The sequence below is a fragment of the Coffea eugenioides genome, chromosome 2 (genome assembly GCF_003713205.1).
Source record: "Coffea eugenioides isolate CCC68of chromosome 2, Ceug_1.0, whole genome shotgun sequence".
NCBI classification, from domain to species: domain Eukaryota; kingdom Viridiplantae; phylum Streptophyta; class Magnoliopsida; order Gentianales; family Rubiaceae; genus Coffea; species Coffea eugenioides.
In genome coordinates, this window is record NC_040036.1 from 1194623 (window position 1) to 1214823 (window position 20201).

Consider the following 20201-nt stretch of genomic DNA (forward strand, 5'->3'; position numbering starts at 1 on the left):
AAGTCATGATCTTATGTTTTATAAAAAAGAGTTTAATTAATGTGAAACATATATTTAAAAAGAATGTACTACTTATTTTAAACTTTTATTGATTTTGAGTTCTTTTACATCTAGCTTCTCAGATTGGCTATCCAAGTTGGAAAATTCATGATGCTTGTCCTACTTTTCTTTTTTGCCCTTTTGGGTAAAAAAAAAATATTCGAAGAGATTTGATTTCGATCCTACTACTTATTAAGACATGCCTCCAAAAAATAAAAAAGATTTTCTTATAAATTATTCCCTAACACAATTCTTACATCTACTATATGTTAGAACATGCCTTCAAAGGATATAGAGATTTTCATATAAATTATTCACCAACACAGTTCTCGCATCGTAACAGACAGCAGATTGATCTGCTTTGGTCCTACCAAAAATCAACCTAAGCTTGTCATATAGTATCACTCCGTTAGTTGGCCCAGAGATTGTACGGTTCCCAAGGGGTACGACGACGTTTGCTTCGTCGGAAAGCAGAACCGACAAACTTCTAGTTGTTGATACTGCAGTTGTAGCCAAACGGTGTTCCCAAAATTTTTAGTTTATGCTGCAGTTGTTGCAAATTCTAATGTACGCGTCTCACATTCCTTCCTTAGTGTGAATTTTTGTAATTGATATTTTATTCCCTCTGCATTGTATTTTGGAGTAGATTAGATATTTTTTTTCATTTTGCCTCATTGTTCACAAGAAACCCCGACTCTTGCCAAATAAATTTTTTTCATCACTCACTTTTAAAATATTGACTTTATATCCCTCATAAAATCAAGTCAATTACATTTAATTTCCTTCCTTAATGTAATTTTAGTTGCAAATTGTAATTAATATTTTATTCCCTCAGCATTTTTGTTTTGGAGTAGATTTGATATTTTTCATTTAACCTATAATCGTTTAAAATATAGTTAACGTCTCGTCAAATGAATTTTTTTATTGTTTACTTTTAAAATATTGACTTTATATCCTTCATAAAATCAAGTCAATCACATTTAATCTTAACTTAGATTTTTTATTAGTTTTTTATCATACATGATAATTTTTTGACGCAAAATGATCAAATATTATTTGTAGTTGAATAAACAACTCGACTCACGTGTTTTTTTCTCTCTATAATATATTTGTAGTTAAATGGATTACCTAGCTCACATTCATTTTTGTTTGATTTTATCAGGAATGTAAAATCAATATTTAAAAAAAATGAAAGACGAATTTTTTTGATTTTTCTCGGTTGTTCCTCCCCTGCATCTGCACTCGTCAATCCCTACACGCACGTAAACTCAAAAGTCTACAATCAAGCCACTATAATTTACCCCGGATTCTCTTAAATCTGTGTCTAAATTTTATCTTTCTATCCAGTCCTCCACCCCAACGACCGTTTCTTTATCATACCAATTTTTTTTTTTTCAATTTTCTCTGAAAGTCCTAAAATCTTGAAATTTCAATCCCAAGATTCCAGTTCGTATCAGTTTTTCTCAAAAGAAAAAAAAAAAAAGGCCATTTCTTAAGTTCCTATCTGAGCTCCAGAAGACCCTATTCTTCTCAATCCCGCTGAGCCTTTTAACTTGAATAATCCTTGATATCCGGGAAAATTCCCTCATGGCAGCTGCTCTAAGGTCAAAATCATCGAGAGAAGCAGCTTCCCTTGCGGGTTCTCAATTCAGATACTTTATACTCAGCTATATGCACGAGGGTCGTGTTAGTTCTTACCAATGGAATTCTAGAAGTAAATGGGACAATAATTTCTTCAGAAATCGTCGTTGTAATTTCAATTTTGTCCTCGCCCCATTCAAACCTTTTTCTCTTCGCGGTGATTTTGTGGATAAGGTTAATTCAAATGAGAAGAATCATTTGATTTCCAGTAAGGTTATTAATAATGAAAATAAAGTAGAAATATCGAGCTCTTATGGTGACCCTCCGGAGGTTTGGCAACCTCCGGGAGGAATTGTGGTTCGTCCTGGTGCGAAGTTTGTCCAGGCTGGTGAAGGGGAAGGCCCTGGAACAGTTTCTGGAGGTGGGTCCGGGTCGGGTTCCAAGGATGGTTGCTGGGGAGGTTCCAACTTGGGCCCTAATTTTCCGACCCCCAAGGAGATTTGTAAAGGACTTGATAAGTTTGTGATTGGGCAGGATCAAGCTAAAAAGGTTTCATCTTTCTTTTCCCTATATACCTGTACACTTCTTCTTCTCTTGGCTTTTGAGCTGTATTTCAAAATTTTTGTATTGGTAGCTCGCATTAGCAAATATAGTTGTTTGCTTTGTATTTTTGTGGCTTAATGCTTTGATAATTTGAAGCATAAGTCTAAAAAAATTCATGTTTGATCATAGGTTCTTTCTGTAGCAGTATATAACCACTACAAGAGAATCTACAATGATTCTTCCGAGAAGTGGTTAGTTCTCACCCTTCATTGTTGAATTGAATCTATTTCCTGCTCTTTACCACGTGACACACTATGTATATTAATGTTGTGTTGTAGAGTTCTGAGTCTAGTTTGTTTGTATGAAGCTGTAGTCTGTTACTGGATAAAGATCGAAGTGTTAATGAGCTACCTTTAGACTGGTGGTAGAGTAGTGTATGACTATTTGGGCTCTTGGAAAGTGTTTTATTCATCCTTTTTGTTAAGCTTGATATTGTTAATCTAGCTATAACTGGTTCTAACAACTAGTAACTTGGAAAGTTAGGCCGGCAGGTGATTCGGGTAGTAATAAAGTTGATACTGCAGATATTGAGTCAGTGGAACTTGAGAAAAGCAACATTCTCTTGATGGGGCCAACAGGTTCAGGTAATTTATGAACTGTTGATTCTCATCTATACTCTTTATTTTCTGCTGTAGACACCGGAAAAGGACTCTGTCTTAATGTTGTGAAGATTAAATAGAGTTTAAAAATGTAGGATAGGGATTTCAAGCTTTCTTCCAAATTACAACTTTTCAAGTATCTTCTTGAGATGTATATCCGAATCTGGTTTTATGCTGTAGTAAAGAGATATGAAACTTTTGCCTCTGTTTCAATGATAACATGTCTGAAATCTTGTAGACTGTTCATTGTAATAGTTGCAGATGACATTAATACAAATATGATCGTCAATAGTGAGAGTGCTTTAGTCATGCAATTTTCAATTGATATTTTATGTATCTTGAACATTATACATTATAAGCTTAGGATATTTTCTAATGTGCCTGACTAAAATTATCACATTGGAGACGTTCAACATTGTCGGTTGCTTGCTTCAATGTGTTCAAAATTAGGACCCAATGGAGCTTAATGAAAACTAAAACAAAACTTCATTTTTATCATTATTACTGTTTCACTTCTGTATCCTTTGGATGTCATTTCAAGGACAGGGAAGACATTACTTGCCAAGACCTTGGCACGTCTAGTGAATGTTCCCTTTGTAATTGCAGATGCTACCACGCTTACTCAGGCAAGTCTTATTATACGTTGTCGCTGTGAGGCGGTCAAGTTTCTTGTTTTGTTCTCACATATCAGGACATTGCACACTAGAGTGACATGTTGTGCTTTTGGATTCTCATCATTCTGCCACTAGTATCAATTTTTTCCCTTATTTTGGGAAATTTAAAGAACCATTATGTAGTAAAATTGATTCATTTACTGATTTTGGATCCTGAAAGGTTTATATCTATCATGGTAGAAAATGTTGACTTAAATTGGGCTTATACAATAAGATCCTCATCCGTCTATCATGCAATTATTGCAGGCAGGGTATGTAGGGGAAGATGTGGAGTCCATTTTATACAAGCTCCTCACGGTGCGCTTTGTGAAAACTATTTAACATGAATTGACTGAATTGCAATTACTGCTTTTTTCCTTAACTATTTTACATCTTTGTTCTTTACTTTTTAACTGTGGTTTGCCATCCTTGAACAAGTCCTTTGACGTCGTGTGCAGTATTATCTGGACATATGCAACATTACTTTTTATGCCTGTAGCTGTTGTGGTCTAAGAAATGATCTTCTTTATCAATTAAGTCATTTGGATTCATTATCATAATTGTATTTCGGTATTGTCTTGCTTTACAGCAAGCTGAGTTCCATGATCTGGAGTAGGTGCATTATAATTTGATGTCTGACTTTTATTTTTAGTGAAAAGCGTCTAAAACCTTGTATTTCAGGCTTCCCTCTTTAAGTATTCATTTCTTCTTCTTCTTCATCTTCTTTTTTCTTTTGGCAAAAAAAATTTTTGATTTCTAAAAGATCAAATTGATTGTGAAGTTTGTTATTATGGTCTATACTAATTTTGCCTCCAGGCTGTTGCATGCTTTAACTAAATACCAAGCTCAGATGATCCAATTTCTTGTAGGAATTGTATTGTTTTCTCTGATTATGGATCTCTGATCATTAGTGTCGCATCATTTCAGGTTGCTGACTATAATGTGGCAGCTGCACAGCAAGGCATAGTGTACATTGATGAAGTCGACAAGATCACTAAAAAGGTTTCCTTGAATGTTTAGTTGGAGCATGTGTATTAGTGTTATTCTTTAAATTGAAGTCTTACATATTCTGGACACTGTTGCTTGCAGGCTGAGAGCCTTAATATTAGTAGAGATGTGTCAGGTGAGGGAGTCCAGCAGGCATTGTTGAAGATGCTTGAAGGGACTGTAAGTGCTTTATTTCCTACTAGTTTGGGAATATAACATACATCAAAATGTTTTAGAATACAACTCCGCTGGCATACTGGAAACCACTTTAAGTGCCCCCCCCACAAAAAAAAAAAAATTCATGTTAGGTACTAATGTCTATGTTTTGTATTGACGACAACAACTATATAAAAAGTGAATTATCAATTCTTGTCTAGCTTAGAACATTAATGCAATGGTAACAATCATTGTTTTGTTGAGAGTGAGCTAGATTGGAGCCTGAGATGATTAAACATGCCTAAATATCAGCAGTTTTTAATCTTGAGGTTAGGGCCTATGGGCCTTATGCCTTGAAATTTATCTCAAATAATGAAATTTTTATGCCCTGCAACGAAAATGTTAACAGAAGATACAAAGTTAAAAAGCAGCCTTTTGCTTCAAAGGATGATTGAAAAACCAATTTGCACTACCTTTTAGATCACCTTTTAGATCACAGGGCTTCCTCATTCTAGCAGGATCCCTTGTAGATGGTAGGTAGCTTTTGGACAAATCATTCTTTCACCTTATTAGTCGGTGTTGTATCAATTGGTTATTGAACTTCATTTACCCCTTATAAAGCTTGGCATGCTATACGATCTTCATATTTACATAAAATGACTATTTGATTTGCATATGCATTACTGGCTGTAAGGATAGCCTTTTGTTTTCACATTTCATTGCTCCCAAATAAACATGAAAATCTATTCTATTTAATTTCTTAATGATACATGTTGAGCTAGTTATCTTTAATGGGCTGATTCAATTGGTAATGTTGCTTAATTACTGTCTGGCTGCTGAAGTATATGTATCTTTAATCCACAGCCATTATTTGAGCTACTGGTCTTTATTTACTAATTTTTATTGGTTTTATGTTTTGTTCAGACAATTTCATGGATTTTTCAAGAAATATGTTGCAAACTGTTTGTTTATATGTTTCTTTTTTCCTTCTCCTCCTCCTCTTCTTCTTCTTCTTCTTCTTTTCTCAAACTGATTGAGCCCTCACCAAAACAGATTTTATCGAATGGACTGTTTCATTTTTGCTGAAGTTTGACAGGTTAGTTTATTTTATTTTGATTATTTGAGGTTTTTGATACAGATTGTCAATGTGCCTGAGAAGGGAGCTCGCAAGCATCCTAGAGGAGATAATATTCAGGTAGAATTCCACTTATGTATTATATGAATACAAGTTTTATTGGATTTTGGGATTTGCTAATGGAAGAGAAGAGCTCAATTCCAGTGGTATAGACTTCAAATAGGAAAAATAATGGGTTTGTTTGGATTGTAAGTTATTTGAGATATTTTTACTGTAGCACTTTTTGTGATGTGATGTATGTGAGTAAGCAAATATATTTGGGGAAATAAAGGCCAATCCAAACAAACCCAATAACTAAATGAGGCAGCTGTTTGACTAGATACCATCATTTTTGGAGCTAACTCTTGGGCCTCCTTTTCTCTGTTGTCGATTCATAATAAAATATGTACTGTTGGTCAATAGTCATTTCTAATATTCTGGTGCCCTTTTCTAATTACTATGAGCTCAAGTTTTTCTGTTTCAGTAAATAATTGGGGGTGGGAGAAAGGAGGCTTTTAGGAACTGGCCTGTAATACTTTAACTCTTTCATGGTGACAGATGTGACTGGAAGAGAAATATTAAGAAAGACATCTGTTTACTCTGATCGCAAGTTCCCTTTTGAGGAAGACCTGTCTTTATCTTACGAGAACTTAATGAATCTAACAATGATTTATTAATTCAGAATGGATACTAATACTAACATAGGTAGGTTTAGTGCATACTAAACCATACTAACATACTAATACTAACATAATATAATTGCACGAACCCTTCCATAGGTTGGTTTAGTGCATAAAACATTGTTTATGTATTCCTTTTTAGTCTTGTTTCACTTGGTAATTAGCCATCGTGTCAATATTTATTGTCCAACTAGGATGACAAAAAATGACTGGTCTTATATTATACTGGAGAGATGCTTCAGATGAAGAACAATATGATTTGTGCATGATTATTTAAAGAGAATAAAGTTCATGCTAACCAAGGAAAATACTAGATTATGTTGTCTCTAAAACAGTAGTTGAAGTATTCATACTAAATGCTTCTTTATGTCGACTAATGCTGGATGTGCTATAAAAGTTCTAGCATAATATGCTCAATAATGTCTTTCCTATTTGTTACAGATTGACACAAAGGATATTCTCTTTATATGCGGTGGGGCCTTTGTCGATTTGGACAAAACGATCTCAGAAAGGTATCCTATTTCAATAGCGTGAACACTCTCTCTCTCTGGGGGCAGGTCGTTGTACCTGTTTGTATATTCTTCTGCAGCTTCTCTGTAATGTTTCAGGCGCCAAGATTCTTCCATTGGTTTTGGAGCACCAGTACGGGCAAATATGAGAACTGGTGGTGTCACTACTGCTGCTGTGACTTCATCGCTATTAGAGACTGTAAGCTTAGTTTCCTTAGTAACAATACGACTCAAACTCTTGGGTGTGTACTCTGGCAAACATTTTACACTTGCGTAGATAATGTGCCTTTTGTTTTCCGTGTGTGTCTGATAAAATTGTAAACATTCACATGCATATTGGAAGTTTGTACTCATAGTCTTGTGTGATTTACTATGATAATGGATACTGTATGAATCTTTTGTTCATCAATTTCAGCTGTAAACTTGGATTGATGTTTTATGCTTATATACGTTAGCTGCATCCATCTAGTTGGTTAATAAACAAAGTTTCTTTAAACCTCGAAGACTTTAGTTGCCAATCAAATGGATTGTCATATTGTCCAGGTTGAGAGTAGTGATCTTATTGCGTACGGTTTGATACCCGAGTTTGTTGGACGATTCCCGATCCTTGTTAGCTTGTCAGCGCTTACTGAGAATCAACTTGTGCAGGTAATAGTTTGATTCGATTACTGACAATTCCATCAAGTCTTCTTTATCCCAATGTATCAGGAAAACAACATATATACCGACTTCCTGTAGACTTTTTTGCTAGCGGGGTCTATATTGTTTAAAAGATGAGTAATCTGGAAATTGCACCTTCAGTTGTTCAAAATTATAGTGTGTTGTTTTAACGTTAAAATCATTTTGTAGGTTCTCACAGAGCCAAGAAATGCATTAGGCAAGCAGTACAAAAAGATGTTCCAAATGAATGGGGTAAACTTCCCGTAGACCTTTTTGAACTGGCACATTGCAAAATTACCGCATCAATTGTGTTCTTCTCTTCTTTTCCTTCATCTGCTTGTTTTGAGTTCTTGTTGGTGGCAGACTGAGGTGTGGGGTTCTTCGAGGCATTCCATGTTTGTGTTTCTTGCATATAATCAATATCTGTCATTTTTCAGGTAAAGCTGCATTTCACTGAAGTTGCCTTGAGATTGATAGCTAGGAAAGCTATAACAAAAAATACAGGAGCTCGTGGTTTGCGTTCCTTATTGGAAAGTATTTTGATGGACTCAATGTATGAGGTACGGAGATGCTTGTGTCTTTGATTCATTTTGCAATATAAGAGTTTCCAGAAGCTTTTGCCTATAATTTGCTTTGAAGGTTTAGAAAAGTGCATTAAACATGAAAGTTGTTCCCTTGGGTGCATACAGATTTAAATTGTTGACACTCTTCTTATCTGCAACTATATTGGAGTGTCCTCTTGTCAGTAGTTAAGTGGCTTGTTAATGTAATGTCTTTATTAAAAGGAACTGTCAACTAATGCCAATTAGTTTTGATTTCATTCTTCTCCTCTCCTTTTCTTTGTATTTTTCTTTTTTCTTTTCTCTCTCTCTCTCTTTTGTTTTTTGGTTTTTTTTGTTTGTTTTGGTTGGGGGGGGGGGGAGGGGAGGGTGGGTGGTGTTGGGATGCATAGTTTTGCTCTTCAGATTGTTTGCATTGTTTTTTTTTAACTCCTTTTCTGTTCAGGGAAGGAATGAGATGTCTTTCTTTCTTTCTTTCTTTTTTCCCATCTTTTGCAGATTCCTGATGTTAGAACCGGCAATGAAATTATAGATGCTGTAGTTGTCGATGGGGAGTCTGTTGGACACGAGGGGCGGGGATCTGGAGCTAAGATCCTTTACGGCAAAGGTGCATTGGACCGTTATATTTCCCAACTTAAGTTTAAGGATAGAGAGGTATGTGCATCTAGGAAGAACTTATCAACATAGTTGTCACAGATTTTAACTCTTCCCCGACCATTGAGACTCTGAGTTATTTTCTTGTTGCAGACAACAGCTGAGGGATCTGACGGAGAACCTGAAGTGGAACAGGAGCTTCCTTCTATTGCTGCTTTGTGAGCTTGAATTGAGATCCTCTTGAGGCCACAACCCATGTACAGTAAAATAAGTACATTATAAGATAATTTGTTGTGCAATCACGCTGCATTTGTTGTACCCACCTAGTGTTAGATCTACCCAATTCCAGTTCAATGCCTAACGCCTCTTTTAGCCTATGTCTCATCATCATCTAGTTCTAGTTCTAGTTCTATCATCATGGGGTTACTGATTTCAGGGTTCAGTCATAAAGATTATAGGATGGACAGTGAGGTGGTGAAATAACCGATCAATTTGGAACTCTCTGTATTATTATTATTATTATTTGGTGGTACGACCGATTTGGTCATCAGTAACAATTATGAGTCTGAATTTGATATAGCTGCAGTCTTGCTTACGAGTGCATATAGAGATTTGGTGATTCGCAATGAGCTGATTCTTATGTTCTCAATTCACTTTGTAAAATTTCTGAAAATGCCTTCTGCCCGTTGCGAGGCGGTGGAAGATAGATAGGCGATCTATGTCGGTTATATTTTCATTTTGCAGAAGAAATTGAGGGAATGGGAATCCAGCGGCCCACCTTTGACCTTACGTTATTTGTGCTACTTGTTGATAACCGTCGCGGCTTAATTATTTACCTTTGCGTGATCCTTTTTGGGCTGAAGTACTCTCCTCTTTTAAATTATTAAGCCTTATAAGCAAAGCATTCTGTCTTAAGGCAGCGGCATTTATTATTACTAGTTGGGTCGGGTGAGGAAAGGATGGAGAAAGGATTTATTAGGCTTGGGATTAAAGGAAAGCTAGAAATTTTGATTGATTATATCTACCTCAAGCACGACATAAGAAGATTGTGTCTATTGATTTATTCAGATTTGTAAACGTGCGAGTTGTAAGACTTGAGAAGCCATGATGGATGATTTTGTGAACACCAGATTGAGTCTAGCGTGTGATAAAAAAGATCAATGTTAGATGCTATGACAGTACCTTCCCCCTTTTTTTTTTTTTTGGTGTTCTATTGTCATCATTTACACTTACTTCTATTCTAACCTACATTAAGGGGTTTCTCTAACCTATACCAAGAGGGTCATCGTCATCTACGCTTATTCTTGCTCTAACATTATACTTAAAGGGTCACTATCAGACCATATCGGTACAAAAGGCATTCATATGAATTTAACAGTGGTCATATTAAATAGTAACTTTTCATATCATACCAGTACAAAAGGCATTCATATGAATTTAAGAGAAGTCACATTAAATAGTAATTTTTAATGAGAGGTCAAGATTTTCATCTCACAAAGACATGTGATGGCCAACTATTCTAGAGGTAGTTGGTTAGATGCTAAGACAGTCTAAGAGACTAAAATATTACGGTCCGGTCTGGTTTTCAAAACATTGGTTGCAGGTCTCTACACTCTGGTGTGGTTTTGAGTTGACTGTGAAATTTGTAACCAGGCGTCTACGATTTCCGCATTCAGTCCACCAAAAAGTAATTAAAGCCAACTCATTTCTGGGGAAAAATGAGATTCCCAAAAGCAAAAATCATCTGCAGACCAAAGTCAAGAAACTCCACCAGTCCAAAATACTCCTACCAAATAGACGCTCCTCCTGTTTGACAATTGGATATACTCCGTGTATATATCTATATATAAAAAAAAAAAAAAAAAACACAGATCATGGTTCTACATCGATAAATTGACTCAAACATTTTCTACTTTCAGCCATTTCTACATGACGACGAACAACAATCTTCCTTTCCTACTATCTCCAGGAGAGTTTCTTTTTTTTTTTTTCCAATCAACATCAAGATTTCCATTTCTTTGACTAGTATCAAATGATTGGATAGTAATAACTTCTAATAAGTAACGTTTTATTTGAACAAAGTGCAATATTCATTGGTCTGATTGAGACAATTCATTGATCCCATTTGAAGACAACGAGTCCTGCATAGCAACGCTGCTGTCTAGATTTTCCTGGCGAAAGAATTCATATTGTTGTTCACATTTGAAGCAAAGCTTCCATCACAACATCCGAGTTAAGAAAACGAATCATTAACATCAGAATATCATTGGCCTATTCCCTTTTTCTTTCCTCTTTTTTTCTTCTTTTTTTTTTTGGGTTCTTTTGTGAATGGCCTACAATTGTAGTAGTATCTATTAAAAGAGGAGTAAAAAAATTTAAAAATAAAATAAAAATAAAAAGCGATGCATACAGCGTCAATGAAGCACAGGTAAGAAAAGAGAAACCACACTCATTTCCACTGCCAACAACAAATGGATCTTATATTAAAACCAATGAAATAACTGACGTCCGTCGGATGAAAATCCAACTCCAATCGCTTTCGCGACTCAACGGCGATCCTTAACTCTCTCTCCTCACTGGAAACAGAAACTCAAGAGAAAGAGAAAGAAGAAAGGAACCTCTTTTTTCAGGGGAGAAAAAAGAAGCAGGTTCTGTTTGGCTCCTCAAACTTGATCCCAGCTTCTGCATCTCTTCTCTCCCTTCTTTATTTTAATCTAATGTTGTAGTTTTTCTTTTTCTTTCAATTTCTTTTGGGTTCTTCTTCTTATTTTCTAGGGAAGAAACGAAAGAAGTGAAGGAAAATTAAGGGGTAAAGAACCCAACGGAATTTGTCAATTGCCAGAAGTAGGGCAAAAGCATAAGAGAGAAAAAGATTTGATTTTTGAGACGAAGATTGGATTTTCGAAGCCGGGCTATTGGTATTTTTGGGAAAGGAAATGGAGATCGATAATATTGAGTGTGTCTCTTCATCAGATGGGGTTGAAGATGAAGAGATCCAATCTTCAGTTTCTTCGCATAATCCTAGCGTGATGCACCATCACCCCCATGCACCTCATCTCCATCAATACGCTTCCTCAAAGCCTCATTCTAATATAGTCCCGTCAGGAATTGCCCCTACAAGCGTTCATGAATTGCTGGAATGCCCCGTTTGCACCAATTCGATGTACCCTCCAATCCATCAGGTTTCTGCCTCTTTTTGCTTTTCTGGTTCAGTTCCTGTGTTTTTGGCTCTCATCTTTTCTTGGTTTATTTCGTCATGTGGGCTTGGGCTGGAACATGAGCTTTTTCCATTGGATACTTTTGGGATGGTATATGCGAGTGATTGTTGATGAATTAGATTTTGGTTCGATTTTGAAGAGAATGAGCGCTAGTCTGTTAATGCCTTTTTTTTGGGTGGTGGGGTGGTGGAGGTGTTGGGGATGCACTTGTTGGATGTTTGGATGATGACGAGATTGTTATTGGAGTGCCTTTTTCCCCCCTTTCTGACTCTTGGTTTTAAAATTGAATTGCATAAGGCCATATTAGTAATCAAGCTTTATCAACTAAGTTAATGTAAGAATTAATTGAATTTAGTGAAAACTTGTGGATTGTTTGGTTCCATCAGTGAACCTGTGAAACTTAACATATATACGTTATTAGTTAAAAGAGTATTAGATAGTTAAAAGTGGCACGAGATAGTGCTCCCTTGAAAAGAGGTGATAAGAGTTAAAAGCCATATATTTCCTTGGATAAGTTTGCACAGGGACAAAGAGAGGAAATTTTTGAACAATGTTAAGTTGATCATGCAGAATTGTGTATTAATGTGCAAAAACATACTCTTAACTAGTTATTCATTTGATTTAAGATTTCAGCTAGACAATTGTGTTATTGGGCTCGCAATAGATTTGCCTCCTCCAGTTTGTGCAATGATAGGTGCAGGAATGGGGTTTATGAATTAGTTTTGATTATAATAATTGTGAATCAAATGCCACCTGATTGGTCAATAACCATATAAGGCACATTCGCTTGTATCTGCTTTAATATCGATTAGCTCTGCACTATTTGGTGGCTGGCCTGATGCTATATAGTTTTAGAATCTGTCGACTAAGATAAATTGGTGATTGTTGAGGAACATCTCTGAGATTAGCTGTGACGATGTTTTTCGTATGCAGTCAGAAATGTACTGGTATTTATCTCAGAAAAATATATCTTTACTTCCACAAATAACTGTTGTGGGCTCATTGTCTTTAGAAATGGTGTATTTTGACAGATGCATCTACAGTTTCAGATTGTTGATTCTTTGTGTTAAGCGGGCACATAGAAAAGGCAGGACTACAGTTTTCTGTCTCTGTTTGTCAATGAGTAAGAAGTGTGGTAGTGTGGAAAGTTGGTTTTATTGTGGCATTCTTCTGTAAAATCTAATATAGATATGCAATTTAAACACAATAAGAGCAGCAAACATTCATTATTGTTACATTTAGCTATGTTCTTCTGTAAAAGCTAATATAGATATGCAATTTAAACGCAATAAGAGCAGCAAACATTCATTACCCTCCCCCCCCCCAACCCCAACCAAACAAAAATGAAAAACATAAAGGAAATGGAAAAAAAAAGAAAAGAAAAATGTGAGAGAAAGGCAGTGGCTTGAACATATAACTTTGGGGAAAAGAATCCTACAAGCGATGGCATTGTATTAGATCTATTCTTAAGAAGATTTAACTTTGACTATGATCGCGCTAAAAAAAAAAAGAGAACTTTGACTATGATCGCTGCATATTAAGGACCGTTTGAGGAGTACATACAGGCTCCAGCCAGCCATATAAATGATACTGAACTTTTGCCTGGTCTGTCAGTTGGGTGTACATTATACTTGCCCGTGATTTGGAATTTGGAAGCTTACTAAAGATTTACCTCTTTGCAGTGTCACAACGGACATACACTCTGTTCTACCTGTAAAACTAGGGTTCATAACAGATGTCCTACATGCAGACAAGAGCTTGGTGATATTCGGTGCTTAGCTTTAGAGAAGGTAGCTGAATCGCTTGAGCTGCCCTGCAAATATTACTCCTTGGGATGCCCAGAAATATTCCCATATTACAGCAAACTTAAACATGAGGCACTTTGTAACTTCAGACCCTACAATTGTCCATATGCTGGATCTGAGTGCTCAGTTACTGGGGATATTCCTTATCTCGTTGCCCATTTGAGAGATGACCACAAAGTGGACATGCACACAGGATGCACATTCAACCATCGTTATGTAAAGTCTAATCCTCGTGAAGTAGAGAATGCCACTTGGATGCTGACTGTAAGTATTCATTTCCTTTTTCCTGTGGAAGTTCCATGAAATTCAAGAGAATAACATGCTCTGCCATATTTTTTCCCCTTAAAAATTAGAACTTCTTAAAATGGGAGTTTTATAAGAGGATAATTGGCCAATTGGCCTTTGATATATTAATGAAGTTAATATAACTTCTTAAAGGGAAGATACTTTTTCATCACAACAGTTTGGGTGGATTTGTTGAAGCGGATATGCTAATTAAGTATAACTGACAGTATAAATATTTTTGGAAAATCCTATATTAAGCAACATACGACTTAAGCGACAGAAACAAACTAATGGATGACCCACCTCCTTGATTTTAGGAATTCTCATCTTTGTGTCTATCACTTAGGAATGTCGTGATTTACCATTGTTTTTTGTAGGTGGACTCAATTTTTTCAAGTGTCTGAAAAGATGATTTAGAATTCCTATATCAGGTTTCAGCTTCTATGATTCTGCTGCAACTTTTAGTTAGGGTAGCGATAAGGAAAGTCAACTATTTTATTCCTACTGCTCTCCTGGAAAATATTGGATAAAGTGGGGTCTTCTGCTTGTGTTGTCAGGTCTTCCACTGTTTTGGTCAGTATTTCTGCCTTCATTTTGAAGCCTTCCAGCTTGGAATGGCCCCTGTATATATGGCTTTTCTCCGATTTATGGGTGATGAGAATGAAGCCCGCAATTACAGCTACAGCCTAGAAGTTGGTGCTAATGGCAGAAAGCTCATTTGGGAGGGTACGCCGCGGAGCATCCGAGATAGTCACCGCAAGGTCAGGGACAGTCATGATGGTCTTATTATCCAAAGGAACATGGCACTTTTCTTTTCTGGCGGGGACAGGAAGGAGCTGAAGCTTAGAGTTACAGGAAGAATATGGAAAGAACAACAAAACCCAGACGCTGGGGTGTGCATACCAAATCTCTGTAGCTGAATCTTCATTTTATTTCCCCCTATGGAGTGGTTTTTATTTATTTATTTTTCCTTGTGCATGTGTGTATGTGTGTAAGAAGCACTCCCTGCATGTGTTGTATTTAGTTAACAATTACTAAGTTGACGAGTCCTACATCTTCACAACTATTATATACACCTGAGGTTTGACTTCTATCAATTGTTAATAAGAGCCTTTTTTACCCTTGACTACTGATCTCTGTTCTTCCTTGAATTTTCTTCTACCATGAACAGGTTGGAACTGGATAGATAGATATTTTCTTCGTCCTTTTGTTGATAAGTGGATTCATATATGTCAGCGGACTACATGGACGTATCTAAGGTTTTGTCACTTCTAGTCCCCATTAAAAATCTGTGGAGATAACATTTATCACATTTAAGATCTGACTTTTGATGCCGCTTTCTCTAGTCAATTCTTCACATGCTTCCTCCTGGAGAATGATACTGAGCTATTCTTTATCTAGTTAATTCTTTCCCATTTCTACCTGAATAATGATACTGAGCTACTTTCTTGGCCTTTCGCTGCTTCAAATCGCACGTTCTGTAAATATCGAACAGTTTTTTGGAATAAGCACGGACTGAGGGGGAAAACGAATAATAGAAGAAAACCAGTTGGAGGGAAATTAGCAGATGTATGGCTTTTCTCTGTCTGAAGTGTTATGAATTTGTGAGGTCGTTAACCTTCTTCAATATTTGGTTTCTCAAATTTCTGGAGGAATTGTAGCGTTCTCTTCAAGCCCCTAAAACCCCTTTTTCCTGATTATTACTTGACTATGTAGATTGGCAAGGGTACACCAGTGGATTTCTGTCGAAGTCTGAGATTTGCACGGGTTGGCAGTTTTATTTTATGTGCTTCACTGCATGAGTTTTGTGGAGATCGTCTTTTCTCCAAAGCAAAATATGCAAATAAAACAAACAGCTTCTTTTTCAAAGCCGACCATTTGATCATACAAGTGAAAAAGGGTATTAAGGGTTGTCCATGTACTAAGCTGCAGAAGCAATACCCATTCAAAACAGTTGTTAAAAGGACTACTACTTACTTTAACATCGCCAAGTTTAGAACAAGTTTCCAGTAGACAAACAGAAATCGACTACAGGAAATGTCAATCATCATGTCAATGTCAAAGATAAGAAACAAATGAATGCTACTAGTAATGAAATTTCGGTTTTTCACCCAAGCAGCTCACATTCCACATGAATATTTTGTAACTGCAAGCAGATCCACCGTGTTATCTAGACAAAATGTAACACGTCCATTCCTCTTGCTACTAATTACAGATAAATTGATTGAAGGAGAAAATAACACTAGTATGTTAATGGTCTGGAGGTAGTATATTAAGGAAAGCCCCAACAATAGAAAATATTTTCCTAATTAAGACATTTAATTCAACATTCAAGCTGCTGCCTGCTCTGCAGCAACACTTTTAGTTTCTGCAGCCTCCAAGTTGGCACCTTCCCGTGATTCCTTTTCCACAGTACCATCGACAGAACTCAACTCTGGAGGAGTTTCTCCAACATTCTGATCTTGCATTGCTTTCAGCTGCCCACTAACACTATCTGGAGCAATCTCAATGCCAGTGGCTGACTCCTCTTTAGCCTGCTTGTTTCCGAACAATTTAGATGGTATTAGAGAAGAAACAGCTGCCCTTGCACTGGCCTTAGCTTTTGCAGCAGCTTCAGCCTCTCTAGCTGCTGCTTCAGCCTTCTCCCTTTCCACATCATCCTTAAGCTTAGTCAACTCCGCTTCTCTCCCTTCCTTTCCCAATGCCTCTCTCACAAACTCTTCCAACTCCGAGCTAAAATCAGTAGGGTCTTCCTTCAACATTTTACCGATTATTTCAAGCACCTCATCGTGCTTGCCAACCTCAAACAAGGCGTTCATGATGAATTTATAACTATCGTCATTCATCCTCAGCTTGCTGACCATCATCTCAAAGAATGACTTTGCATCATCAATCTTCCCAACTTTAACCAACCCATCCACCAACTTGTTATAAACCCCCAAGTTAGGCCTCAATTTCGACTCAACCATCGTCCTGTAGTACGCTGCAGCATCATCTGGCCTATTTTCTTCAAAACAAGTATCCATCAATGTAACAAATGTATACTCATCAGGGTTCACTCCCTTCTCCTTCATACCATTATACAACTCCTCCGCCTCAGCCAACATATTATTCTTACACAACTGGTCAATCAGATTGTTATAGGATAAAGTATCAGGCCAGCACCTCTTCTCACCCATACTATTGAAAACATCAACAGCCTCCTTAAACTTCCCATCTGCACAGTACCCATCCACAATTACGTTAAAGCTCCCCAAATTGACAGTCAACCTTTTGGGAGGATCATGCTCATTCAACATCCTATCAAACAACTTCAAAGCCTCATCAAACTTCCCATTCTTGCTCAAAGCATCCAAAACCGAATTAAAAGCCACCGCACTCATCTTAACATTGGAATCTTTGCCTACTGCCTTCTCATAACACTCCATAGCCTCGTTCTCCTTCCCCCTTAAAAAGTACCCCTTCATCAAGCTCCCATATATCACCCCATCAGAAACCGAACCTCCCAATTTCTCCTTCAACTCTTCATACACATTAAAAACCCCATCAGCATTGGAATCCCTGGCATGGCCAGACATCAAATAGCCGTATACGATGGGGTCCGGGTCCAATCCCTTGGATAGCATCTCATCTTTCAACTCCATAGCCCTTTCGAGCTTGTTGTTGTCGACAAGGCCTTTGACTAGGATTCTGTAGGTGGTAGGGGAGGGGTTAAAGGGGGCGTCATTGATTAGCTGCTTGTAGTGCTCCATGGCCGTGTCGGTCTTGCGGCAGTCCATGTAGACGGAGAAGAGGAGATTGTAGGTAACAATATTGGCTGCCACTCCGGCCTGGGTGATGAAGCGGTGGAGGGAGAGGAGATCAGCGTACCGGGCCTGGCGAAGCTGAGCGGCCATGACAGCATTGCAGGTGTATATGGTGGGTTTACAGTTGGAGTAGATGGAGTGGCGGGTGTAGAGCGCCGCTTCTTCGAGATCATTCTCGCGGATGAGCTTTAAAATGCGATGTGGAGATTGAGACGGTTGCCCGGAGAGTGCGGAGACGGGTTCGGGAAGTTTGGGGGGCGTTAGGGTTTTGGTTGGCCGCAGGGGAGGAGGGCGGGGGGGGGTTGTGGCGCTGGTGGTTGGTGCGGAGGGAGGAGAGAGGGGTTCAATTCGAAGGCGACGCTTGCGTTTGCGGCGGTCGGCGGCTGCTTCCTCCGGCGTAGCGAAGGAGAGGAAACGGAGGGAGAGAAATGAAGGTGGAGGCTTTGGGTAGTTATAATGGTAGTGGAGAGCAGCTCTGGAGGCTAGGGATTTAAGTTGGAGGAGAAATGAGGGCTTCGAGAGAGCCATAATTCTTTTCCTGTTTTTATCTTTTCAAATTTTTGTGTCGGGGACGGGGAGAATTGGGTGGGGTGGTAGGGTTTCGACGGGGTTTTAGCAGAGAAGGATTTTAATAGCGGTATCGTATCATTTCAGTTGGAGAAGGAAGGAAGGAAGGAAGGAAGGAAGAAGCCAAGCTAAGCCCTCTGAAATGAAACGATGAGTAAGGTTTTTGACAATTTCTGGAGGCCTTGGGGCTCGAGTGTTGTGGGCCAAGCGGTCTATTACCAATTTCATGGGCTTTTAGCTGAGTTATTGGATATATATCCTTCGCTTACGGCCTCCATCAAAACATTCATTTAAACGCGTGCCATAACAAATAAGTGTTGCTTTATTTTGAAAGGGGGGTCTAAAATTGTTGAATAATCTCTTGCCTGTAGTTTGGTGATTCTAACATGTTTATTTGACGATTCGAACTCATGATCCCTTGATTATTTACAGGTGTAAACCGTCACAAACTCAATTGAATTGCATTTCATTCTCTAGGATATTTTCCACTTTCGTGTAGTCTAAGTATTGCTTGTCTGTTGGTGATATCATTTTGAACATTGAAATCTTCATTATTTTGTGTCATTATTAGTACAAAAAGTCATTTTAAGGCAAATAAAGTAAACCCCATATAATGTTTACCCTTCCCTGGAGCTCCTCAAGAGTTGCCGGCTTTTTAGGTGTCTTCTGGGATAAGGTTAATAAGCAAAAGTCTTGACCGTTTCGGTAAAAAAAATATAATGTTTACCCTTTGATTGAAATTTTTTCTTTTTTTTTTTTGTTGTTTTCATGTTATCTTCACTAACTCAAAACTCACAACAGTATGATTTTGTATCTCAAAATTTATGAAAGTTGTTTTGCGTCATTTTATTTATTATTATTATTTTTTTGGTGAGGAGGAGGGGAGGGGGGTGGTAAGTAATTTTAGGAGAAGAATTTTTTGCTTTTATATGCTCATGGTATACCTTATGGATGAATAAATATTCAGAAAAGGTAAACAACGTGAAAATTTGATTCACTACTTATGGTCACGTCAATGACGGAGAATCCCTGTTTATAATTTTTTTTTTTTTTAAAGTAAAGCCGATTCTAACTTTTCTTTGCCGGGCCATAAAAAGAAATTGTAGTTCGACTTTATTGTACGATTAACGAAATAAATATCTATATGTCAACGTTTTTTCGAATAGCGAATAGAAATTACGGAACTTTCCCCTTTTACTACTGCGGCTACAACTGTAACATAAGCTTAGAAGTAAGATTTGGAAAGAAATCTATTTAATTAGACACACATGTGATGTGATTAGGGCTGTTCATAAATCGAGCCGCTCGCGATCGAGTTCGAGCTCTCGCGAGCGGCTCGAATACGAGCTCGACTCAAGTTCGAGCTCAAAAACATTATGCTCGTTGACTAGCGAGGGGCTCGCGAACTCGATTATACATATATTTATTTATTTATTATTTTAATTGTAAGATTACATATATATCTCTAATATTTTATTTTTTGTTAAAAAATTATTATTTTATTTATTTTTAAAAAATAAAATAATTATATATTTTTTTATTTTTTAAAGCTCGAGCTTGACATTTTGAGCTCGATGAATTCGAGTTCGAGTTCGAGTTTCATAAAATTAACTGGAGACTCGGCTCGATTAGGCCAAAAGTCGACTCGACTCAGCTCGTTTGCATCCCTAGTGATGGGTGGTCGAAATTTATTTATCCAAGATGAAAAAGGGTAAGAATGGTTTTTTCTTTTTTCTGTCTCTATTGTCACCATCTAACACCTACTCCTACTCCTAGTCATACTCT

At 37.4% G+C, this 20201-nt stretch overlaps 3 protein-coding genes across 3 annotated transcripts; 2 read left to right on the top strand and 1 right to left on the bottom strand.

The window, feature by feature from the left end:
- The first annotated feature begins 1303 nt into the window (after nt 1-1303).
- Nucleotides 1304-9292, top strand: LOC113754130 (CLP protease regulatory subunit CLPX1, mitochondrial). Its single transcript, XM_027298477.1, has 15 exons — nt 1304-2169; nt 2353-2414; nt 2707-2807; nt 3369-3448; nt 3743-3793; nt 4403-4477; nt 4565-4642; nt 5757-5813; nt 6854-6924; nt 7021-7120; nt 7465-7569; nt 7771-7833; nt 8019-8141; nt 8640-8795; nt 8889-9292. The coding sequence occupies exons 1-15, from the start codon at nt 1627-1629 to the stop codon at nt 8955-8957; spliced, it is 1734 nt and encodes a 577-aa protein (XP_027154278.1). The 5' UTR covers nt 1304-1626; the 3' UTR covers nt 8958-9292.
- Nucleotides 9293-11251: 1959 nt separating this feature from the next.
- Nucleotides 11252-15174, top strand: LOC113754135 (E3 ubiquitin-protein ligase SINAT5-like). The gene is made up of 3 exons (XM_027298489.1): nt 11252-11917; nt 13636-14022; nt 14601-15174. The coding sequence occupies exons 1-3, from the start codon at nt 11672-11674 to the stop codon at nt 14961-14963; spliced, it is 996 nt and encodes a 331-aa protein (XP_027154290.1). The 5' UTR covers nt 11252-11671; the 3' UTR covers nt 14964-15174.
- A 934-nt stretch (nt 15175-16108) lies between these two features.
- Nucleotides 16109-18522, bottom strand: LOC113761451 (pentatricopeptide repeat-containing protein At3g49240, mitochondrial). Its single transcript, XM_027304445.1, has one exon. It carries the CDS (start codon nt 18375-18377, stop codon nt 16374-16376), a length of 2004 nt encoding a protein of 667 aa, XP_027160246.1. The 5' UTR covers nt 18378-18522; the 3' UTR covers nt 16109-16373.
- Nucleotides 18523-20201: the final 1679 nt, after the last annotated feature.